Below are 25,993 nucleotides of genomic sequence, written 5' to 3'. Positions count from 1 at the left end.
ATGCTGCAAGAGTAACATCCTTGTCACATGTGACTATCCCACCTTGCTTTGTAGGGTGGATCTCTAGTTAACATACTGGGAATAGAAGTTGATGTTTCAAGATATGCATGACCACTGCTGAAATCAACAGCTTAACGTCATATATAATTTGAAAAATAAAAATGGATGCTATTGTTTCCAGTTCCATCCCGCCCATTTACTTCCATTAGCTGCCACTCACTTCAGCACAGAGCATAATGTTACAGCACACATTTTTACTTGACATGGATTTTTCTTGACAGGAGTCATGTAAGTTGCAAGTCGTGACATCAGATTTCTGCAGTATGCATGAACATAATGTTGCTCTATTCTTTGCTTCTACTTTTTAACCTTTTCCCTACCTTTTCAGAGTTGGATCAGGAGCATATGAACAAGTAGTGATTAAACGGTAGACCTGATGTAAAATGAGAGAACTCGTGGAATTCCAGCACTTGCTTGCTTCTCTACATTACTGAAGATGGGCTCTTCTGAAATGTCAGCTTACATTGGCCTGAGTTTGGTATCATCACACTGAAATGCCCTATTCTGTACCTACCTGTGGTATATGGCAGTTTTCTTCTAGTTATTTGCCAGCCATTGTGGATCTGTACATGGATTTGTTGCATTATTCTATGTTTAAAGTGAATCATTTGAGCAGATAGAACAGATGATATTTAACTGAACATAGTATGTTTACATTAATTGTCAGCATATAGAAACTCATGCAGTAGTGTGCATTGGTTCAGCTTCATTTTCCTTAAGCCCCCAAGAATCCGTTTTTAAACACTATAATTACCTTTTTATAGTAAAATGATTTCTGTCAAGACAAAATTAATATAAAATCAAATGTGCTGCTTCAAGAAAGTGACTGAGCTAACTATGTTTGAAGAAGCTAATATGAAATATTTTTACATACTGGTAAAACCTTAAGCTGAGCTGCATGTGAGAAGGAGAAGTTTAACCACTAACTTATGCGACTAGCTCTGGGTAAATGTAAGTATGATACGTGCATGTATTGGTTTACTGTTTACAGTATAGCATTCAGTGTCAGCAAGAAAATTGGGGCCCTTAGAATTAACTTTGTGAAATAACTTTGAACATTTTAAGGTTGTCTTGACTGATATTTGGTCTATACCAAAAACCAAAACTGCATAATAGGTGTTAACTGAAACCTCTGTAATTTGTAATGAAGAGCTTGGACAATTTGTAATGAAGAGCTTGGTGATACAGAGTATCAAGTTGACTTAACATTGGAAAGAGTGCCTTGTCCTGAGGAATGTTCTGAACTATCTTTTATGAAGCTAAGAACAACCAGCAAACAGTTAATATAATTGCTATTAATTTAAGCTATCCAAAGAAGCACTTTATTTAGCTATTTTCTTCACCCTTATCTAAAAATCAAGTTTTTTTTTTCTTTGAGGACTGCATATTCAGATCCAATTAAATGAGGCACATCTGTGGGCAAATAAGATATTATTTCTTCATACATGTATACATTGCAGTTAAAAGATGTTTGGCCCCATTTTCCTAGAAATATATGCTCTAATGTTTTCTAGAACCTTATACACTGCAGATGTATAGTCAGTGCATGAAGTAAGCATCATTTAAAGGTAATGCCAGCTGTGTGGAACGTCCACATGGGTGAATGGTATGCTAAGTCCCATTTTAAACTGGGCCTAATTTTTATCCATTATCTTACTGAGCTGTTCTTAAGTTAGTACCCAAGGGAACTTTTGCCAATAAACATCCCTGGGGAAGTTGTGACTAGCGCATTTGTACAAACGGAACAGTACAGTGTGTCTATGCAACAACTGAAATTGTATTTTCTGACAGCTAAAGTAATTCATTTTATTTTTATAAAAAGGATATTAAATTTGGGGTGTATGTGAAAAGGCTATAAATAATTTAGAAAGTCGGACATCTGGTTTCTGGTGTCACAGACTTTAGCTGCTAGAAAAAATTTGATTGAGATTTCTGCTTTTTAACTGGTGTATGCAAAACATTTCATATTCTTAGTGGTTCCCAGGAATCAGTGAGTGTTCTTGAAGAAATATGACTTACGTCTTTTGCAAAATGTTTTTTTAAAGTCTGAATTATTTTACATATATATATAAATATATAAATTTTGTCTTAACTCCTTTTCCTTTTGCTTGAATCATACACATGAATTGTTCAAATGAAATCTATTACTTCTTTATTATGGTACCAGAAATAACCTTGTTGCTGCTGCTTTATACAGCATTTTATCCAGTCTGAACTTGTTCTAATTCAGTATAAGCAGAGATCTCATTTTTAAAAGCTGCACAAAAAATGCACATTTATTTTGAACTATACTTTGAGCTTGCTATTGGAGTCTTTAAAAAGCTACTAAAATAGCGTTTGAATTTATTGAAGGATATTCTAGTTCTGAAAATTGTCAGTCCTAGATAATGGTACATTTCAAGAAATGCTGGCATTGAGAAAATACAAGGGACAAAACAATTGTTACAAGATTGGTATAAAAATTATTACATTCACATTACTCTTATGTCCATCATGCTGATATGTTTTTCTTTAAATTCCATATGCAAGTTCTATTAATTGCCTGAATAACTATCATGCACTTTTGTCAACTGAACTGTTTCAATGAAGTGATTCCAATCATGTCCCTGAGACATGGGAAATGACCTTCATATTTATGTATGGCATTAATTTTGTGTAAACTGTACAGTGATGTGCAAAAATATTTTAGTAAGGTCAGTTTTTTTAGTAAGTATTTAACATACAAGGTGTCTTACAAATTCAATAAAAGTTTTTGTCTTCAACCTCTATTTGTGATGTTTTGTTTCTTACATAAGAAAAGAACAGGGGGGATGTCTTGTAGTGGTTACATAAAAGGGGGTAACAAACTATACTGACAACCTGTACTCTTCTGTAAAATTAAGGTAGAAAAAGAATTTTCTATGCATTTCTTACTGAAAATAGTAGGTTGCTTCATCTAAACTAGAATCACTATATACTTATTGAACTAATTCACAGATTATATTCATGCTTTCTATACACTGTTTGCATGGAATTACTCTAAATATATTTTGTATATTTTGATTTCTTTTAGACATATTTTGTCTGCCATAGTGCTCACACTGGCACACAAACATTTTAAGTGTAAAATGACAGTTACTTGGCATTGATTCATGAGGAACACAAAGTAAGATTAGTGGTATTCCAACAGTAACTATAAAGTTTACTTCACATAACATTAATTATACAAACTGTTGTCCAAAGTTATCAAAGAAACAACACTATACCATTTTTTCTGAGCAGTCAGTGTTGTGTATTTTTGTTCACATTTTTGAGCACCACTTCCTCCCATGTTTTTAGACTACTATTTTTTCTCTAATCTCAATTCTAATATCCCTCTGCCTCACCTGCAAGACAGTTCCCATTTCTTATTCTTGTGATTAATTTCCAACCACACAGATCATCCAATGAACTGCATTACAATCAGCTAATTTGTAAGTTTAAAAATGTAATGTGAACTCAAAGGCTTTCACAGCTGGCATCCATAAGTTTTTGTGGGTTTTTTGGGCTGTGTGGCCACGTTCTGGAAGAATTTTTTCCTGACTTTTCGCTGGCATCTTTAGAGGGTAATGGCATGAAAGTGGTTTACATGTTAATGGTGTAGTACAGCACACAAACTAACTCCACCATTGACATGTAAACAGCCACTTCCTCCCAAACAAGGGTCTCATAGGTATTTATACTCCCCACACTACCATGCCACCACCCTCTGAAGATGCCAACCACAGATGCAGACAAAAAGTCAGGATAAAATTCTTCCAGAATGCAGCCACACAGCCCGAAAAACTCACAGCAAACTATTTAAGTGTAATTTATCCATCTACAGCTTTACATTGTGTGGATACATATGCACATGTTATAAACAGCTGGAACAAAAGAACTAATCTTTTCTGTAGCTGAACTATTTATTAAATGGCTATTGCAAACTATCCCAGCACCTCCTGCTCCCCGTCATCATCTTCTATTAGTGTGTGTACTAGGTCCTTGTTTGTTTTGAACTATTAGCTACCCGTGTTTAACTAAAATTCCTTCCATCAGTGAAGTAGTACCATGAACATGCATTTTAAAAGTATCTACTAGTAATTATGCCCTTCATTTTCATATTCAGTGTCAATCAGCACTGCTGACCCATCACTGCTCAGTGCAATTTTGCCAGTTATGAACTTACTAAGTGTTTCAAAGTTCCCACAAAGTTGCCTCACTTTGGGAAAAGAAAAGATTTTTGCAAGAGGTATGGAAACTGTGTTTCCATTAATAAAGGGTTCCATATTTTTATTGTTAGGTTCAAGTATAGAAGGATATTCCAAATACTTCAGGAAGCTATTACGTGGCTTGAATCGGGATTCTGTTTCGACAGAGTCACCACAATGCTTTTTATATTCAGATTTTCGGTGGTCCAACAGTTCGCTTGCAATTATTTGCGCTGTCCAAACTACTTCATTGACTACTGCATTCTGCAAGTACTTCTCCTCTTTAAGGCTTGGATACACAGCTTTGAAAACCTTTGACATGGAGGGAAAACCCAAAACATTTATAAAGTACAATTCAAGTATACAATTTAAGTTCTATCTATTTAATTAATATAAGTAATAAACAACAAAATAAGGCTTGAATTCAAACTTGCCCCTCAGTAAATGGGAGGGCTTCACATTGAGGGAAGGGGATGCTGCAGCTGTTTCCCCCTCCAGTGCTGTTCTGTAAGGAAACAAAGAAGGGGGAGGGCAAATGGAGAAAATGGCTACTTCCTCATCTTCCTCTACTGCAGGGAAGGACAGCTGTGGAGCATGCAGAGACCACTTTTCACCTTCACCCCTCCCAGCAGGCCATAATCCATAACATTTTCTTTTGTCATTCTGTTGTTGTTATTGCAAGCAGATGAGGACTCAGCAGTGAACTAAAGGCCTCTGTGAGTAGCTCTGGACGGACTTCTGGTAATTTGGATACAGTGATGAAAGGAGTTTGGCAGACTAACAGAAATCCCCTGGATGACATATGCAGCCTATGGTCTGCAATTTGCCCACGCCTGCTCAAAATTATGTCAAATTTCAATCCTATGATTCCCTCTGCTCTTAAATTTACAACTGATGTCTTTCTACAGCACAATAGCTGCCACACTCCTTGTTCCAATTTTCAAGGCCACCAATCTGTGCCTTGAAAAGAGAGAGATGGAGAAGCAATTTCAGTTTATCTCCTCTGTAAGAGCTTCTTGCCAAAAGGTATACAGTTTACACAAACTAGCAGCAGACCTATTACAGTGTCATTTGAATGTCTCCTCAAAATCAGTACAAAGACAGATTGGTTATTTGTAACTAGTTCTTCAAGTGGTCATCTGTGCCTCACAGAAATGGGGTTTCTGTGATTGAACTCACGGAATGTTTCAGCTTTCCCTTTGGGGCGCAAACATAAATCATGCCAAGAACTATTCCACTCAGTTCCAATGTCCATCATAAGGTCAGGGGGACCTGCAAGAAAGGAAAGGAGGAGGATGGGTTTGTGTGAAGACATAGAGGACCACTGAAAGAACTACAGTTACAGGTAAGGAAACTCCTCTTTCATGGTCTCTGTGCCTCACACAAATGGGTGACTAGCTAGCTTACTGATGGAGGTGGGACAGGTCAGCAGAAGACTAGACAATACCTCCTGGCTTAACTGTCTGTCCATGCCCTGTAATCAATCTGGTAGTTCCAGATGAAAGTAGAAGGTAGAGCCCAGATAGCCACTCTGCACACTTCTGGCAAGGAGATGCCTCACAGCCACACTTGAAAGGAGGAAAATGCACAAGTCGAGTGGGGTCTGCGCCCCAATGGCTGAGGTTTCTTAGCAAGTTGGTATGCCAAGTTCATGAGATCAATGATCCATCATGACAGTCTCTGTGAGGAAACTGAGAAACCACTTTTATATCCTCTGTAGCATATGAACAGTTTAGGGCAGGGGTAGGCAACCTGCGGGCCACGGGCCAGATGCGGCCCGGCAAGGCCTTGGGACCGGCCCCAGCCCGGTCCTGCTGCCGATTGCCGCCGGGGCCTTTGGCGTCTCACGCGAGGGGCATGGTGGGGCAATTGTCTATAGAAGCCTCAGAAACATGCATTTATCTAAACATTTTTAAAAAAATCAGCAAATTTTTTCGCGTGTCCTCCATTTTTATTTAAAAAGTGCCCTCCATTTGAAAATTTTGTCCTACATTTGTCCCAGTTTATTTATTTATTTAATTTTTTTTAAAAAAAAATTATTTAATTATTTATTTTTTTGTTTCGGTCCCCCAGTTGTCTGAGGGACAGCAACCCGGCCCCCGGCTCAAAAGGGTTGCCTACCCCTGGTTTAGGGGGTTTTCAGAGGGGCGGTATAGTGAGTATAGTAAGCCAAAGCCTTCCACGCATCCAAACAACACAAGGCCTTTTTCAGCTGGGTTGAAGGGTCCTGGTGGCAGCTGGCAACACAATGTCTTGGTTAAGATGGAATAGGAAGATCAATAGGTAAACACAGGATTGAAATAGAGCACCAACTTGTCTCTATGGAAAATTATATAGGGTGGTCCAAACAAGCACAGGGCTATTCTGCATGCTTAGCTAAGGTGATTGCCACAAGGAAAGTTTCAGGAGCCAGAGATCGATACTGGCCATTGGTCAGGGTCAAAAGCCTGACAGCCTGCAGCAAGGTTGGAAGCAAAGGTGGCATGGCTGAAACTGCATTCTGTATGTTGATCCTTTGGAAAATCACGTCCAGGGATGTCATGACCTGGACTTTACCTTGAGCCCGAGGGTGTAGAATGAGGTCTACACAGGGCTGAAGATGAACACACCAGAGATGTATTGGCCACTTCTTCAGGTATCAAAGAGGCATGCAGGAACAGCAACTGACAGGTCACGTCAGGGAATACCTTGTCTTCATCATCTGAGGAATCTGAAGAGGAACAGGTCTCTTGATGTTGCATTACAAGTGGTGATGCTGGAAGGGCTGAAGCCACAGGTGGAAGTCTGCAGGCCTGACATGTAGTATGACAAGATACATGTAGTATCTTGATCTTGTTGCCAAGGAGGCTTCCCAATTCAGTTGAAGCACTGTCAATGCCAAAAGGGTTTTGCGCTCCAGTGGTCTTAAAACCATAGAAACTTTAGCCACAGCTGTGGATGGGAGCCACTGGGTGAGATACTGAAATGGAAGACATAGTATGGCAAGACTAGGGCCAGAATGAGATCCAAGAACAAAACCAGTATCATCAACTTGGGGAGAGCAAATGGCAAGGTGAAACTAATGAAGATTGTTATCAATGGCTTTGGTCCCAACAATGCCCTCAAGATAGATAGTGATGTCTGTATTGCTAATATGTATGTTCTATAAATGGGAAGAGAAGGTACATATAACAGCTCAAGGCAGCTTAATTAGACGCTTGAAAGGGTTCTGAGTAGTGATGTTGGTATCAGGAATGTTCAGAATTATCACAGCAGTGGTGAGTGAGAGTCTGAATATACTGGTGTCATAGCCAGCCAATCCCAGTATCAGAACCGGCACCAAATCTGAAGTGGCCTTTCACAGGATGAGGAACGGCTGCAGGGGGGTGTACATTCATGCCTGTCATGCAATAATGCCAAAGACACAGATGCCCAATGAAGTGGTAGAGATGGAGGGCAAGTTGAAAGGCATGGTAGTTGGTGGGCAGGCAACTGGCTGTCCAGAGAGGCATGGTACTCTACTGAGGGCTGGTTGTTTGAATTCATACCACTTGCAACTCCTCTTGAACTGAACAGACTCTTCAATCATAACTAGAAATGAAGCACTGGTCAGACTTGAACACCCCATTGAGTCACTTACTGGTAGCGATGCTGACCAAGACAGTTCTCATTTTGCCTTATCTTTCAGTTTTGCCTTTTTCTTCTCAACAGGTGTCACCGAGTCTTCCATGCTCTTTTTGTGCCCTTTGCCTTGACCGACAAGGATTTCCTTGGAGTCAATGGGGCTGGAATTGCCTCAGATTTCAGATTGGATGACCGAAATTACAGTATAGGAAGTCAGCTGTGCTACCAACAGTAAAGGGGAGCCAATAGTAGAAAAGGAGGTGGACAGATCCTCCAAAACAGAAGGCAGTGACCACTTATTGCAAACTGAGATGGACATGGTATGCAAAGGATAGGTCTTTGCAACTTCAGTAGCCTTAAGAGATTGCTCCTACAAGTGTTTGTATCCTATAACCCTGGTTTCTCAGGGCTTGGTTGGTAAAGCTTCAGCAAATTGTACACGAGTGATATGGTGACCCTCTCCAAGACATAACAAGCATTCTGCATGGCTGTCTGTACAAGGAATTCCCCCACAAAACACATTTTTTCAAAAGGACCTTGGAGGCCATACACAAAAAGTTAAAGCCACTAACGAACTCGGGGATAAGGGAAGGGAAAAGATGGAAAAAAGCCTAATGCTACAAGAAGGTGTGTGTGTGTAATCAGAAAAAATAGGAAAGAAAACTAGAACAAAAAAGAGAGAAGTTTGCTACTCAACACTGAAGATCCCAAAGTGAATCACATGACAGATAAAAAGGAAGTAAAGGGAGCAGCTCTTGGCGCTACTTATGCTGGTACCCAAAGAGGTGGGATTACCACCAAAAACTGCTCAGCTCTGGAACATTCCGCAAGTTAGATCTGTTCGGGTGCAAGACTACATCCCAGATGAAAAGACTTAAGGAAGGAAGCCATAGCCCCGGGTTTGCAAGACCTGAGCAGGGGTATTTATTAGAGAGTGATCTGGAGGTCTCTTATTTCTAAAGTTGCCATAAGTCGAAGTTGACCTGACAGCAGTTAATGACAAACAAAAAAGTGTATATTTTCTTTTATAACCATTACCCCTGTCCTGAAAGCTTCACAGAAGTGCTAACTGGCATGAAAAGAAAATGTCTGTATGCTGCATGCCTTCTTTTAAGCAGAACTGTATGTCTGAAAATATTTTTTGCTGGTGACTTAACAGTGGAAGAGGTTGCAGTCCCTTGTGTCTCAGGGGATGACAATATACCAAAACGTTGCCCACCCTAGTGTATAAGACTGCATCTGTAAACGTGTAAATGCCTAAGCAAGAGTAATCCTTTCCTCCAAAAATCATATTCAGTTCTTCTTAAAACCAATAACCATTACTTAAAACTAAAGCCAATAACGTAAAATTAAAATTTCACTTGCAATTAAATTAATTTGAATTAAATGTTTAAAGTAACATACGTAGTTGATTCTTCTGTTCTACTTTATCCAATTAAATGATTATTCAAGCTTACAGTGGCCTACCAAATTAAGTATTTAAATTCAGGGTCAAATATAATTGACTAAATTCAATTTTAGCATTATGAAGTCCAAATTCACTTAAACCAGGCTTAGATTAGTTGTGCTTAACATTTTGATATGTTTACATAGGGCTAACACTGGATTTAGCCCTCTGGTAGGAACTTTCACACCACACTCTAAAAGCTTTTATGCAGTTTCAAAAAATGGTCTCTCAGGGGTGAAGCAAGCCAGAAATAAAGACTACTGCTGCGATCCCGAATGGGCTGCTGGCAGGAGCAATTTTCACTGCTCCCTTCTGGGCCAACTCTTGCGGCCTCTGTGAGTGCCACACCCCCAAAGCAGCCAGAAGCTGCTTTATTCAGCCTGTGTGTTTCGGGCCATAATTATCTGACCATAGCTTTCCTTCACATTTAAATGGGAAGAAAATACAATGAGTAACAATCTCCCTTCAGGTAAAATGTTAGTCTGGAATATTTAGATCATCTCATTTAACAGCAAAAATTACTCTCACGCTTTTATCTCGTCTCCATGCCATTGGTTTATCCATCATAAAAAAACATTTGTTTGGAAGTTCATTTGAAAATTAATAGGATTTCCATCCCAAAAGGTATTTAACAAAGACTGCAAATCACCAACAAAAGTCATTTCATATCACAGAGGTAACAACATTTTTTCTCTCTAATAAAGTAGTTCCTCTGTACTAAATGTATTCCATTGCCCAGAAGCAAACAATCTACTTACAATTTTATAAACATGATCTTGGTATTTCTCAGATCGGGTGGCTTCCACATGCTTTATACATTTTCTCACAAACACACCTATTTGTGTACAAAATCCAACATCTTTTCCAGGAGGTGGGATTCCTAATCCAGTAAATTCAACTGTGTAATTATAGCGAGCAGCAGTCTCTTGGGCCCTAAGTATGACAAAAAACAAAACCATTGAATAAATGTATCTTAATTATCAAGCATATCCCAAATATCACAGAATATTTTGGGAAAAAGGGGAGTCTATAGTTGGATATGCATATAGTACAGTCAGCTCTCCCTATCCATGGATTCTGCATCCTCAGATTCAACCTTCCATGCCTTGAAAATATTTACTGTATATACTCACATATAAGTCTAGAAATTTTAGTCAAAAAATTGGCCTGAAAAACCTGGATCGACTTATCAATAGGTCAATATAAGTCCTCTACTTTAACTCTTATAAAAAAAGGGAACAATACCCTGAGGAAAGGCAAGACGCAGTGATGGCGAACCTATGGCACACGTGCCAGAGATGGCACTCAAAGCCTTCTCTGTGGGCACATATGTGCCATTGCCCCAACACAGAGTTTGCCAGAGTTTGTTACTGGAAAGCCAGAGGGACACAGCACTTTGCAATAAATATGTGGGTTTTGGGTTGCAATTTGGGCACTCGACCTCTAAAAGGTTCACCATCACTGGATCTGTCCTGGAAGCAATTATTTCCTTCTATTGTGTCATCCATCCAGCCTTTAGCACAAACAATTATGTCCACTGGAATCTGCAAGTTCTTTGGCATTGTTTTCCTTTGCTTCATCCTTTAGATCTTTTGTTACATGCCCCTAGGTTGTACCCTCGACTTATCCATGGGTCATATAAAAAGCTATAATTTTGGCCCCAAAACTTGCCCTCAACTTATACATGAGGTTGACTTATAGTCAAGTATATATGGTGTGTGTGTGTGTGGGTGTCCAAAAAGCAAATCTTGATTTTGCCATTTTATATAAAATACACAGTTTTACTCGTCCACTGTATATAACAGGACTTGAGCATCCATGGATTTTGGTATCGACGAGGAGTCCTGGAAGCAAGCCCCAGAGGTTACCAAGGGCTCTCTGTATTATCACAGTGCTGGGAGTATGAATGCTGACATAGAGAGCAACACATGCTGCACGTACTAGAGAATCTTTGTCATGTAAAGTTTGATAAGCACTGTCAAATTGCTGCTTGCTTATCAAAACCAAGCCGCTCCTCACTTATCAAAAGTAAGTCATGAAGGAAGAACAAGCAAGGACGTCATTTCAGAAACGGATTAGTTGTATCTCCCTTCCTATTACTATTGCTGTACTTACTGATGAGCTGATGCATCTAAAGGTTCTGGCAGCAATGACAGAAAATTGCAACTGCTATGAAAATATCCACTTCCTTAGGAGCACCTTCACCAAGGAGCTTATTGCATGTATTAAACTGGCTTACCTCTCTCCGGTTTACGGGTTAACTTGGCTGGCAAATGGTTAATTTGGCTGGCAGAGCCACTCTGGCAGCCATTTTCTTAAGTCGGCCATTGCCTTAAATTTTGTTAAACTCCCAAATTCAAAAAGAGCCGGGAGGAGTGGCTCTGCAAGCAGGGATGGCCCCAGACTGTATTCAGGTAGCAATTTCAGCAGTAAAAAGCATGTGATAAGATCAGGGTGCCGCCCAAATTAACCCTTAAACCAGATAGAGGTAAGCCAGTTAAATAATACATGAGATAAGCTCACAAGATGAAACCAATGGGAAAATGAAAAAAAATGCCACTTTTCCATTTCTCCTCTGGTGTTCCTGCACTAGTAACTACTAACAATACTGTATTCTATTACCAACAAAACGGAACACCTCCACTGATTTGCAAAAGTAATCTCCATTCCTCAGATTATTAAACAGACACACGAGCAAACAGTCTGAATGTAATGTGTGAACTGACACCAAGTTAACAGTTCTGGAACATGAGTATGCTTGGAGACGCTCAAATATTCTTAGGAACTATGGTGAGGGGACAACTAGTGATGATTTAGTGGAGATCAGGTGCCACAGACAGAGGTTGCAGTAGTAATGTAAAACAGATGGATGGAATTTGGCATTACTATGGTGCAGAGGCAATATTAGAATTAAACATCCCTACAGTATATTAGGGAATGCACCTTCCCCAATTACTCACCACATCTTAAAATGAGAAGTTTCCCCAGCTCTCTGCCTGTTAAGATGTGTATTCAGTGAAAGAAGTATGCATGTCTTTTCAAAGGTTTGGGAATTCCCACAAAGGAATAAAATAGAGTAAAAGTAATTATCCCCCCCCCCCCCCATTTTGTCCCTATCTACTGCAATTTCCAAAATGAAAAGCAAGACAGAATTGGGAATCTTAACAATGAATTTAAAATCATGAAGGCTGTCAACAATAACGGAAACATTTCATTTTAGTCCCCGCTACATATACTAAAACAACCACCAATGTGATTTCTTTTCTGGAAGCAAACATATTTTCTCAAACATATTTTCTGGAAGCAAACATCTTTCAGTTAGTCTCAAAGGTGCTACAAGATCTCTCCATGTACATATTTTAAAAATGATCGAACTCACCAGTTCTGAAATTGTGATCGATTCCATTCAAATTTATGATCTGGGTGTCTGAACAATGTTACAGTTGGAAGCAAAGGATTAAATTCTGAATTTGGTGTGCTAATTATGATCATAGTTGGAGACATAAAACCAAATACCACTTCTTGAAATTTCTCTAATACATTAGCCTCCAGGTGTTCTATTCTGAAAGTAGAAGACATCACTATTAGTAATATCATGAAACTACACAGGCACAACTATAATGAATAATTCCGAGATTATCTTCTGAAAGAACTATCTTTCAGACAAAATAATTATTTTTGGGGTGAAACAGACCACCCAAAAGGGTGGACTGGGCTGCCCCGGAGCTGCTCGCCCTGGAGCCACAGTAAACAAACACATGCGGCCACAAACCACCTTGTGCCACAGTCCCGGACGGTGCTCTGAATCATAGAATTGGAAGAGACCACAAGGGCCATCCAGTCCAACCCCCCTGCCATGCAGGAAATCTAAAAATTCAATTTTTAAGGACTCCTTTTCAGAGAGGCTTTTCCAGGTTCAGGCAGCTTCGGGGTGTGAATCATCTGATCACCACACACCCAAGCCGTCCAGAAGCAGACTTATTTTCCCGTCTGTTTCACCCCTTGGTCTTTGTATCTAACAATATATAGTTAGCTTACATTTGATGTACTCAGTCTAGCACTGTTACTTCTAATTAAGCAATATCTTAGCCAACCTATATTGCCACTTGAGACAGAGCCTGGAAATTTATATATACAAGGTATATGCTTTTCCACTAAATTACGAGCACTTTCTCATCCCATCCACACTACCTTGAGCTATGGATTCTCATCTCCCTTTTCCACACACATTTCTCCCTCACTTGCACCACAATATTAGCTGTACCACACGTCAGGTATCTGTACAAAGACTGGATAGTTAAGTCCTAAATTCAGTGATATTAATTTGTGCCATTTCACCTAAGATATTTAGCAAACTTTAGTTTATGAAAAGTTGACTAGAAACAGGAAAGCGAGATTCAATATATATGCCCTCTTTTAGTGGCATATGTATGTATGTTTTCTAAAGAAAATCTGTGGTTACTTTTTTAAAAAAGTAAATATTCTATTTCAAATACTCACAATTCAATACATGTAATCATATCGAAGCCCAACATACAAGGGTCTTTGAGAGCAACTGAACCCTGATAGAGGATAATTGTGAGGGATCTTTCACTTGGCTGGAGGTAGTCACCAGGAAGGGGAGACAGTTTATGCCTAGAAGCAAACAACAAGTTGTACAGTACAAAAAAAAACTGATTTCTTCCCCAGATCTTTTCCCCTCAGCTTCTGGTATCTTGTGAATCATTTTCTAGATAATACCAGGTGAAGTCATTCACTATGAAATGGCCTTTTGAAAGCAAGACATGCTTAAACATCTAGTATTCTTCCCAAAACACTGCCAGGGGAATGCAACTAGATGGTTTCGGATTTCTGAAAAAGTTAATATATTGACTCTTGGCTCACTTTTAATCTTCACCAGCAACGTCAGTTTTTCCCTACAGTATAGACAGAGGTGACTTATAAAGTCCACATAGCAAGATGCATACTTTCAATTCACTGAATTCACTTTCTTTCAGATTTATCATCATGGTATAAGATCAGACCATAAATATTTATCACACATACGTATCCTCAAATTGATTCCAATTTTGTCTCCTTGTGGCTTCAATTATGTCTTACTCACTATATACAGTTGGCACTTCTTATACATGGATTTGTTATACACAGATTCAAGTATACACGGTTTGAAAATGTTCCAAAAAAGTATAAATTTCAAATATCAAACCTTGATTTTCCATTTTTTATAAGGGACACCATTTTGCTATACCATTATATTTAATGAGACTTGAGCATACACGGATTTTGTTATACACGGGGGAGCTTGGAACCAAACCCCAGTGTATAACAAGGGTCCACTGTACTGTAGAATAAGATGATTTAGGTGTCATTTTTTGTGGAATTCACTCATACTTAATTTGTCAATAATGCCACATTTAATTAGTTACATACTGACTATAGACAAGGCTAGCTGAACCAATATTCTCAACTGTAAAATACACTTTTTAATGGCTATGAAATCATCACCTTAGAAAACATGTGAAAAATGAAGTACAAACTGCTGATCACATTCTTAATTCAAACTAGCTCTCAGTCTTTTGTCAGACTCACAAGAACTTAGGAGTCCATCCTTCTATTGTTCAGAAAGGAAAAATAAAGCCCCCGGTTTTCCTTTCTTCTCGCAAAATAATAATTTATTTTAACTGACGTTTCTAAAACTCAGAAAAAGTACTTTAACAAAATAAAGGATAACTTACTTACATTTTTTCCTTCAATACATCTTCACTGATATCTAGTCCCACAAGCACTTCAATGCAGTTGCAAAATTTCAGCATCCATAGTAGCATGCAGTCAGCACATCCCAAATCAGCCACCTGTCAATTAGAGTTTCATACTTTCAGGTATTCTGTACTAACATTTTTGAAAGAAAAAATTACACAGATCTTTAATTCTTAACTTACCAAAAACCTGAATGAGACAGGGCAGAACTGAGATCTATACCAATAGGGAAAAATACTTAAGATCCCAGTAGAAAGCTTATTCAATAGAAAGCTAATGGGGGGGGGGGGGGGGGGAGGAGCAGAATGCACATGCTCTAGCTTTATGTCTGTGGTTAATTAATGAAGATTTATCCAGTTTCCTGGTTCAGATATAATAAAGAACTTCAACTTAACACATACCAATCTTTGCTGCAAAAGCAAACACCTGAATAGAGAGAGAGACAGAAAGGGGTATGGGAGTACTTTGTAGCCATTGTGCTCATTTAGAGCTTGATAAACTGTGAGGGTTTTTTAAAAAATATTTTTATTAAATTTTCACAAATTAAAATACATCATATCGTGTCCGTTACATTTCATGATTAATTGAATTTACATCTTTTGTCCTTCCTTGACTTTCCATCAAGATTGTACTTCATTCACTAATAAGTTGTCACTTTATATATCTCATTCATATTTACAATTTAACATTGTTCTTTATATGTATAATTGTCAACTCTATCTTTACCAACTGTGAGTTATTAAGCCTTCTTACAAAGTTAATTATGGGCTGGAATAGATCGGCAGCTTGGGAGTGTGGTATTTAGACACCTCATGCCCCCAAGACATGTTGAAGCCGCCCAGCTGTGAATGGTTACATGACGCTCTGACGGCACAGTGTTTACATGCTGCACACTGCCGGAGTGTCGTGGAGCGGTGGGACAGGAAAAGCTGGCTCAAAAAGAGCAGATCTTTGCCGCTCCCTTTTCGTCCAAAGAGGCAGATTGAGGCTGGGCATGTGTTCCACTTCTCTGTTTCGCCACTATATCATGTATATCCCACACACATATATGGGCTCCCAGCAGTTTTCCATCTAGATTATGGATCAGGTTGCAATTTACATTCCTAGACTATTTCTTAAGACATCTGTTTCATGAAACCTTACATAACCATCCAGCCTATGCCTTCATTTCATAGGGCCTGAACAGATATGGCAAAATAAAGTTGTTTCGGGTCACTCTGAAGGTTTGCTGTTTAAATGACACACGCATCTTAAGAGTCTGGAGGGTAGCTTTGGCGCAGCTTCCAGCCTCTTAGGACACGTGCGTCATTTAAACAGCATACCTCCAAAGTGACCCAAAGCAGCTTTATTTTGGTCTGTCTGTTCAGGCCATAGTTCACATTTTGACTGGAGCATCCCCCAATGGTACATGAAAATACCCACATATCCAGGTAAAGGCTCTATCACGCTGGAGAGGAGTGAGATGCATGTACAATATTCTATTTGATATTCAGAGCTTCATTTTGCTCACATACAAATCTACAGAGAATCAGGCAACACTACCTATATTATGCATAAACAGAATGCAGTAGGAATCTGTGATAACATAAACATATTCCTGGTATCACAAGCCAGTTAACTGCCATTAACTGGGCCTTGAGTCTATTACTATTTCAGTTGTATTATCTAGATTTCTGGAATTATGTTCTTTAAATTCTTCACATTTACAGCTATATTTGTACATTAAAAATAAGGCTTTTCCTATATAACTAGATAAGCAATATTTCACTATTAAATAGCATGCTTTTGATGTGTTCAAAGATATCCAATGGATGCTGGTTACATTATTTTAAATTCATAAACTTTTAACTACTACAATCAGGGTTGAAAAATAGTTTTTAAAAAAATCTTGGGTTTTTTTTGGTTTAAACCTTTTTTTTAAAAAAAGGCTTTTTTATGCATTAATGTTTTAATGAAAAATAATTGAATCCTGCTTATTATATTAATACTGTGAAACATGATTTCATGTATTGATCAACCATGTTTTAATGCTTTCTGATATTAAAGTTATTAGGCTGTGATATGATTTTATTGCAGAATAACACATCTGAAACAGTACATACAGAGATCTTATAGCACCTTTGAGGCTAACTGAAAGAAATTGGCAGCATGAGCTTTCACAGACTTGATCTGATCCAAATGCATCTGAGGAAGTAGACTGAAGTCTACAAAAGCTCATGCTGCCAATTTCTTTCTTTCAGTTAGTCTCAAGGGTGCTACAAGATCTTTCCACATACTGTTTCTACATACTAACACAGCTATATCTTTGAATTCTACCACATCTGAAACAGTCAGGATTACTTCAAGAGAAAAAGAAAAAGAATGATGAATTTTGTTAAGAGATGCATACAAACCTTTTTAGGCTTATGTTTGCTCACTAACTGTTTTATAAACTGGTAGCGTTGTTTGTACAATGGTGGTGTAAATGTCACCTTTGGGCATTCTTCTTTCTGCAGCATTACATCCATTGCCAAGCTAAAAGCAAAAAATATGAATCCTCCTTAAAAACTATATTCATAACCATTATTTTGTAGACTAGAATTTATTTAACATTTTGTCATATTACATGTTGGATTCTACTTTTACTGAGATCTCACATCTTAGCAATGACACTGTCACTCTGACCTAAATATTTCATTTCTCTGTGTCCACTTTTTTCACACTTTCCACAATTTACTCCATGGAATTGGCTTGCAATGTTTGACAGAGGCATCAAGATTGACTTCTAGCCTCTGAGGTAAAATATGTTGCTAACACACTAGTAAAAACATTTGTTTTATTGTTACAGGAATATATGTGTGGATTACTACCCTCATTTCCCAATACATCATAATTGTTTTGACAGCTAAAAAGGTGTGTAATTTTATTCCTAAGTACGGTATATTTATTTGAAAGTAGCCATGCTGAAATCAAAAGACCATACTTCTGAATAAAGAAGCCCATGTATAAGATTTATACATGAATTCACAAATTATTAAAAGCTCAGCTTGCAGCAGATAAGCAATATCACCTTTTAATATAGTGCTGAGGTGCTTCACTTGTTGAGAACAGATTTCTGGTGAGTTAGATCAGCATGACCTACAAAAGTGTCCAAAAATGTTCTGACAGAGTTAGTAGTAAGTGCTTTTCATGCATATGTCAGATTTTAGGATACTGTCTTAGCAAGAAGATGCTGTGCATTTATTGAAAAACACTAAGTAAAGTGGAAACAGAAGGACATTCTTCTTTGCTGGCTGCAGCCAACTCTGCATACAAATGACATAAAGCTGTTAGTTCAGTTCTTCTACCCCATACTATTCAGAAGAAGTACTGTACTCTTCTTATCCCATTTCTCTGCAAAATCAGAGGCAGACAGTAAAGAATGTTAATCTATTTCCACCTTATTTTTTTCAACCCCTTTTTCAGAGATGTTTTCCAATAAATTCACAGCATCTTGTTAATAAGACAGTATTCTAAAATGTAGCATATGAGTATGGAGTAAAAGAAACAATGCCCTGCCTAAATACCCTAAAGGCCCCTGATCCCATCTGGTCTCAGAAGCTAAGCATTTCCAGTTCTGGTTAGTTCTTGAATGGGAGACCACCAATTAATAGCAGGTGCTGCAGGCTACCGTTCAGAGGAAGGAACTGGCAAACCCGCCTCTTGAGTATTCCTTGCCTAAGAAAACCCTGTGCAATTAATGGGATTGTAACTTGAATGCACACAAAGTAATTAAATGTAAACTGATACATACCACACACCACAGGTATTGCACCCTCCAAATTAAGAGACACAGGGCCCGAAAATAAAGCTACTTCAGGTCACTTTGGAGGTATGATGTTTAAATGATGCATGTGTCCTAAAAGGCAGGAAACCGTGCCAAAGCCACGCTCCAGTCCTAAGGATTGCAGTGCAGCTTTGGCGCAGCATCTGGCCTTTTAAGATATGTGTGTCATTTAAACAGCATGCCTCCAAAGTGACCCAAAGCAGCTTTATTTTGGCCTCTCTTTTGGGGCCCTCACTTTTCTCCTGTCTTCACTAACTTCTTTACGATGGAGGAGCCTCACTACTCACACATTCATTAGGTAGGAACCATGTTCTACCAAAAACAGTTGCAGTGCTGAGGTCCTAAAAAAAATTTCCCCAGGTGAAATTAAGACTTGCTTTAGAAATATGGGAGACCTTTTCATTGGGGAGCAGGATGTCAAAGCGTAAAGTTTACTTCTCTATGTATTAAGCACCTGATCTGTAACTTCTTTTCTAATAAAAAGCTTTTAAAATGGTTTCTGATCAGCACTACTGTTTCTAATCTCTTTCTTTCCTTTTTATTTATTTGGTCATGGTTTCACTGTTCTCTCTTAAGCAACACATTGGAGTTTATCACACGAGAGGAGTTTCTCTTAATTTCGAAGTTATTGAAAGGTCAGCTGAAGAAACAAGCATATAGGCTGAGAGAGTGTGACTTGCCCAATGGGTTTCACGGCTGAGATGGGAATCGAACCCTGACCAGCCGCAAAAGAGGTCAAGGCACCTCAAAATGTAAGGCAGTCAAGGAAAAATAGAGGACATGGCCAAAGAAAATCTAAAAGCACTCAACCTTAATGCAAAGTCATGCTTCTTAGTCATGCTCAAAATGGAGGACACTCAAGGAAAAGAGGGCATGACCAAAGAAAAGATCCAAACACTCAATATAAATGTAATTTCATGCTGCTTAGTCATGCTCAAAGAACTCAAGGAAAAAGGGAGGATATGATCCAAAACACTCAGTGAAAATATAATTTCCTGCTTCATGCTCAAAATGGAGGACACTCCAGGGAAAAGGGAGGACATGCTCCAATAAAAGATCAGAACTCCCAAGAATAATTCCATGCTTCTTAGTCATGCTCAAAATGGAGGACACTCCAGGGAAAAAGGAGGACATGACCAAAGAAAGGGTCAAAGCACTCAATATCATTTCCTGCTTCACTCTCATGAAAAATTAAGTCGTGCTCAAAATGGAGGACACTCAAGGGAAAAAAATGGAAGGACGTGAAGAAAGAAAAGCTAAAAACACTCAGTATAAATGTAAACACATGGTTCTGAATCCTGCTCAAAATGGAGGACATTTTGGAATTCCTCCTGGGCAGAGGGGGTTGGTATGGAGGACGCGCCCTGGAAAAGGAGGACCCCTGGCCACCTAGGGCCCCTCCTAATCTGCAGAGTCCAAAGCTCAAACCACAACACTGGCTCCCAATGTTTCCATTAGTCCACCTCCAAATGTTTGCATCCACACACAACGCCTTCCCCACCATCACCAGACTTCCTTCCACTATTATCCCTCAGCCCCTGGGGAACTACAACTCCCTCAGAGGCATCCCTACCCTCCTTGGTGCCTCTGTATACCTCTGCAGGGACCAAGTGGCTCTGGGACCCCTCAGGCCTCCATCTTCCCAACAGCCACAACTTCCCTCCCAAAAGGCTGCTGGGCCTGGCCTTCTTCTTCCATTGGCTTTGCCACTCCCATTAAAAAGCCCGCCTTCTTCTTACTCCAAAGTTAAAGCCACTGGGAAGAAGGTCCTCCATTTTCTGTAGCAGCCCCTTTTCCCCTTTCATGTTTTTTGCACCAACCAGAGTGTTTTGCTGGAAGCAGGGTGACCAAATGTCTGGTCCTCCTAACTGCAAAGGAGGACAAGGCACAGCAAAAGAGGGCATTTCAAAGGAAAAGGGAGGACATGACCAAAGAAAAGCTACCAAAAAAAAACTCATAGAAATGTAAATTCATGCTCTGGTCCTGCTCAGAATGGAGGGCATTCAAGAAAAAGGGAGGACATGACCAAAGAAAAGCTAAAAAACAACAACAAACACTCATGGGTCCAAACACACTGCAGAAATAATCCAGTTTGAGGCCACTTTAACTGCCCTGGCTCAGTGCTAGGGAATCCTGTAGTTTATTGTGGCACCAGAGCTCTCTGCCAGAGAAGGCTAAATGTCTCAGAAAGCCACAGTTCCCACAATTTCATAACACTGAGATAGGGCAGTTAAAGCGGTCTCAAACTGGATTATTTCTGCAGTGTGTTTGGGACCATTGAAATGTAAATTCGTGCTCCTTAGGCCTGCTCAAAAAGGAGGGCATTCAAGAAAAATGAGGACATGACCAAAGAAAATCTAAAAAGACATTCATAGAAATGTAAATTCTTGCTTCTTGGTCCTGCTTGAAATGGAGGGCATTCAATAAAAAGGGAGGCCATGACCAAAAGTTTATTTATATAGCACTGTAAGGTTTACAAGGTGCTTTGCATAATCATAAAAACAAGGTAAAAATAAAATAGGTCCTGCCAATTGCTCACAGTCTAAAATTACATACAAAACATAAAATTTAACATGAACAATTTAAACATCATGTAACTCTAAAACAGTGAACTATTGAGGAGCAATAAACTCCCAGTCTAACCAGGCCAATATATCAGGGTGAGATATGAAAAGCTTCCATAAACAAGACCATTTTTAATTCAGACCAAATCAAAGCTCAGAACACTCCTATAAATGTCAATTCATGTTTCTTAGGTCTGCTGAAAATGGAGGTCCCTAGGTAACTGTAATGGACAGGCAATAGAAATAGAGGACATGTCCTGGAAAATGAGGGCCTCTAGTCACCCTGGTTAAAGGGAGAACTTCACAGATTAGCTTTTTTGCAATAATCCTATAAATTTGCTTTGTCCTGGGTGTGTGTTTATGTGCCTCCAGTCTCCTGTCGACCCCATGAATTTCATAAGGTTTCCTTGTTTATTGTTGTGTGACTTACAATAATAACAACAATAATAACTTGTATTTATATCCCTCCTTCTCCGCCTAAGACTGAGGCGGTTTATGGTAAAACAGTCCAATACATAGTAAAATAACAATATACAATAATCCCAAATTCTAACACCCCCCTTAAAATAACAATTAAATCACAAATACATTAAAAGATTCATACTAAAATCAATTAAGTCAACTAAAACTGGAAGGAAGGATGGGGTACAAGATAATCGACGGCATAGCCTACACGATAGTCATTTCAATGGGTGGCTGCAAACTATTCCAGAAAGGCCTGTCGGAAGAGATCCGTCCGTCTTGACAGCTTTCTTAAAGCTATCCAAGCTTGTAACGTGATGGATCTCGTCCGACAGGCTGTTCCATATTTTTGGAGCGGTTGCAGATAAGGTCCTCTGGGTCACCATAGTTGTTCTAGTCTTTTACAAGTCAATTCTGACTTAGGGTAACTCTATCACGGGGATTTGTCTTGGCAGATTTCTTCGGAGGTTTACCATTGCCTTCCCGAGGCTGAGAGAGTGTGACTTGCCCAAGTTCACCCGCTGGGTTTCCATGGCTGAGCCGAGGGTTTCCTTAGGCAGGGGATGCCTAGTTTGCCAGTTCCTTCCTTTGAATCTAGCCTACAGTGCCTGCTATTTGTTGGAGGTCTCCCACCCAATTCTTAACCAAGGCTGATCCTGCTACAATCAGCACATTCCAGATTACAGCTGCTCACCAGTTTAAATGGGCTTGTCCCTTGTTTCCCCCCTGTGACAGCCACAGTACTGGACAAACTTGATTTCCTGACATCAAGTAGATATAAAAGGCAGGAGTAAGTGACGCTCAACAGTTCAGTTCAGTTGAACTTCAGTTGGTTGAGTTCAGAGTTCCGTTGAGGGAGTAGAGGGTTCAAGCAGATGATTTAAGTTCAGGGGAAGTTCACTTAAGAGAAATTGAGTGAGGAATTGCTGAATTACTGTAACCATACCACCTTTAAAACATTCTTGGTATATGTTATTAAATAAAGTTAAAATTTGTTGCAAAAAAACCTTTTTGCCTGAGTGAATTCACAACCATATTGGCTCATAAAACACGCTACCAAAGATATAAAACTTATAAGAGGAAGACAACAGGGACCCTAGCCCTTATACATTTAGTTCTCATTCCCACTTGCAGTATAACCCGGTTTCTAATTTGGCTTTGCTCTGTGTCGGTAATCGATTCCAAAAGATCCCTCATTCCCTTTATGAAACGGGATCTTTTCATTATGCCAGTGGAATCGCTCTTTTTTTGGCCCAACTGTCATCCCCATTAGTTTGCACCAATTCAAAATAAATATCAGTTGTCACGGCAGCCCAGGCTTTGGGTGGGGAGGAAGGCAGGGACCCGGCAAGAGGAGGACGAGGGACATGGCATGTTTTTTGTAAATAAAATTAATCAGTGAATCAATAGACTGGTCAAGCAACTACTTGCCTTTGTAAGCAGTTGCTAAACCAATATATCAGTTCATCGATTAATTTTATTTACAAAAAAACACACCCGTCACACCAACAAATAAAAAGGCAGCATTGTGTGTGTGTGTGTGTTGTGAAATCTCCCAAACCCAGGGATCCAGGGATGACAGGGGGGAGAAAGACCCCCAAGGGTTCCCTCCAGACCCCTGCCATCCCTGGATCATCCTTGGATCGGGTGATCCAGGGATGGCAGGGCTCTGGAGGGGACCAATGGGGTCTTTCTCTCCCCTGACATACCAGGATCATTTTTTTAAAAAATACATTCATAGAAAATTCAATTCATTGGTTTTGCAACTACTTGCCTTAGTCCCTCTCCTCCAGAATGATGAGATTCAGATCTGTCATTCCCACTTGTTGAACACTTTTCAGAATTGATTCTTTTCAAAAGAATCTCTTTCAAACTACTGTCTGGAAAAATCAGGGGGGGGGGGGGGTTGCCTTTGCCTCACTTTATCACTACAGGAATCGATCACTTTGTGACAGGAACCGGTTTCAAATGGGAATGAGGGTCATTTACACCGATCAGTAATTTGATTTTTTTCATAGTGGGAACGCAGCCACTGGATGTATAAAGGGTGGATGCTGGGCAGGTATCACATATAATGGGTCTTCTCATGTCTCTGAGATTCAGGTCACTTCTTTTCATGTTATTTATGCTTGTTTCCTTATTTCTTTGGTGATTTCTTACTTTACTTCAAACTTTCCCCCCAGAAATAACTCAGGGTTCCTGTCATCTTGTGGATTTTCCTTGTATTTACTTCAGCTTAATCTCTTAATTTAGCCCATCTTTTTACCTTAGGAATTACAGTTTCCCCAAAACCTTTACTGCACCTCTTCCTCAGGTAATTCAGATGTGTCTTTCCAACTCCACTTGTCCTCAACACACATTTGACACAACTCTGCTGACTAGTCAAGACCTCTCTTTGGTTTCCTCTAAACCAAATAGTTCTTCTCGCAATATCCCTGGCACCAAATATATAGAATGTTCCCTTTCATACTGTCATTGCAGTTCCAACTATTGGGCTCCTGTCATTCATCTTGCCCCTTTCCTCTCTTAATCCCTTGAGTACCTAAAGGTGACCCTCATTTACGTGGACCAGAGGCTGCATTGTTTTGGTGGCTTTTCTGTGGTAGGCATGACCATACTTTCCACCAATTTAATAAGCACAGAGACAGTCTTTAAAAATACACACACACACACATGTAAGTGGAAGTTTATTAGTGGTTTGAGTGTTGGATTATGACTCTGGAGACCAGGGTTTGAGTCTCCGCTCAGTGGGGAGTTTATCAGACAAGGGAAATTGGAAGCATAATCCAATGGCAATCTGAACGCAATCATGGGGTTTCACATTATTGCATGATAGCCTACTACAAGCAAATTCGGGCAATGGGAAGTCAGTCCAAATGCAATCATGGGGTTTAACGTTATTGCGTGATAGACTGCCACACGCAAATTCGGGCAATGGCATGCTATTTTTGGGCAATGGGAAGCCAGTTAGAACGCGATTGCCATTCACGTAAATTCGTTGAACTAGTGAATTCACTTGAATGCGTTCTGGCCCCACTTTCTTTTCATTTGAAATTAAGAGAAAAAATTCTCCCGTGGGATAAAGTCTTGGGTGACTTTCAACCTCAAGGGAAGGCAATGGCAAGCTCTGAACAAATCTTGCCAAGAAAACCCTGTGATAGGTTTGCTATAGGGATGCCATAAGCTGGAAACGACTTGAAGGCACACAGGTGTTTATCAAACGGGAGGAATAAACTCCACAGCAAAACAAATAGCTAACCCAAAACCACAGTTAGTTCTTTCCACTGACTGTCTTCTCTATTACAATCAGTTCCTTTCCTCTACACCCTCATTTCCCTATCTGTTTTCTGTGTTCCCTGAACTGTGACTGGCTGGCTCCATCCAGGGTTGCCCAGTTCCTCCCTTCACAACCACCAATAACTTTCTCCAGATGGTGGACTTGTATATATTTATGTTTTACAAATTTATTTTAAAGTGGGGTTTGGTTCTAGAACCCATTGTGGAAAGCAAAATCTGTGGATACTCAAGTCCCATTAAATATAAGTGGCACAGGAAAATATTGTGCCTTAAATGAAATGGTGAAATCAAGGTTTGCATTTTGGAATTTATATATTTGGGAAATATTTTCAAGCCATGGATGCCTGAATCTATGGATAACAAATCCATGGGTAAGGAAGGCTGTCTGTATTCATAGCCCAAAACAGGACTCAAGATATCTTGTAAAAGATTAACATGAAACACAAAATAATCCAAAAGTTGAAAAAAAAACCAATTACAGTAGTTCCTTCCCTTACGTGGGGATCTGTTCTGGATCCCCCCGTGTAAGAGAAGTACTGCATAAACTCAAGCCCCATTAAAGCCAATGGGGGCTCGTGCTGTGCACATGCACATGGGTATGCGCACCATTACTTTTTCTGGTACAATACAATTTTGGGCCAACCAAAATGCATAAAACATGTGTCACAAGCTTTTGAAACTCCACTTGCTTCTTCATCAGGAAAAGGTGTTAAAAAATAAAACAGGAGAAAAAAATGTTATTGTGCTTTGCTGTATGGCCAACACGACTACTTCTAGATATGTTTCCTGA

At 39.4% G+C, this 25,993-nt stretch overlaps 2 protein-coding genes across 7 annotated transcripts in view; one reads left to right on the top strand and one right to left on the bottom strand.

Moving 5' to 3' along the window:
- LOC149316927 (EEIG family member 2-like) overlaps window positions 1-2,822 on the top strand; it is a 38,596-nt gene extending 35,774 nt beyond the window's left edge. For both annotated transcript variants that reach the window (XM_089516552.1, XM_089516551.1), the window contains one exon: window positions 389-2,822. In XM_089516552.1, coding sequence (XP_089372678.1) covers window positions 389-431 — 43 coding nt within the window. In that variant the 3' untranslated portion in view covers window positions 432-2,822. The remainder of the gene's footprint in view (window positions 1-388) is intronic.
- On the bottom strand, window positions 2,806-22,751 carry HENMT1 (HEN methyltransferase 1). Of its 5 annotated transcripts, none has more exons than XM_089516546.1 (7): window positions 22,601-22,751; window positions 17,469-17,589; window positions 15,058-15,170; window positions 13,819-13,953; window positions 12,698-12,880; window positions 10,077-10,251; window positions 2,806-4,580 (listed from the first exon to the last, which is right to left on the bottom strand). In XM_089516546.1, the coding sequence occupies exons 1-7, from the start codon at window positions 22,672-22,674 to the stop codon at window positions 4,155-4,157; spliced, it is 1,227 nt and encodes a 408-aa protein (XP_089372672.1). In that variant the 5' UTR covers window positions 22,675-22,751; the 3' UTR covers window positions 2,806-4,154. The 5 variants fall into 5 exon arrangements, with proteins under 5 accessions (XP_089372672.1, XP_089372675.1, XP_089372674.1 ...); XM_089516549.1 differs by lacking the exon at window positions 22,601-22,751 and adding an exon at window positions 20,701-20,742; XM_089516548.1 differs by lacking the exon at window positions 22,601-22,751 and adding an exon at window positions 20,476-20,685.
- Between the last annotated feature and the right edge of the window lie 3,242 nt (window positions 22,752-25,993).

Source organism: Sceloporus occidentalis, unplaced genomic scaffold (genome assembly GCF_023333645.1).
Source record: "Sceloporus occidentalis isolate IW3139 unplaced genomic scaffold, rSceOcc1.0.p SCAF_3, whole genome shotgun sequence".
NCBI classification, from domain to species: Eukaryota; Metazoa; Chordata; class Lepidosauria; order Squamata; family Phrynosomatidae; genus Sceloporus; species Sceloporus occidentalis.
The sequence above is the reverse complement of the archived record's forward strand: the minus strand, read 5'-3'. Positions and strand labels throughout refer to the sequence as shown.

What these genes read in the sequence shown, in the direction of transcription:
- HENMT1 (XM_089516546.1), bottom strand. Translation starts at nt 22,674, where the DNA reads ATGTCAGGAAATCAAGTTTGTCCAGTACTGTGGCTGTCACAGGGGGGA. An exon ending in ATGATTACATGTATTGAATT is followed by an intron (nt 12,881 to 13,818) that starts GTGAGTATTTGA and finishes TTCTACTTTCAG; the next exon opens with AATAGAACACCTGGAGGCTA. An exon ending in CGATCACAATTTCAGAACTG is followed by an intron (nt 10,252 to 12,697) that starts GTGAGTTCGATC and finishes TGTCATACTTAG; the next exon opens with GGCCCAAGAGACTGCTGCTC.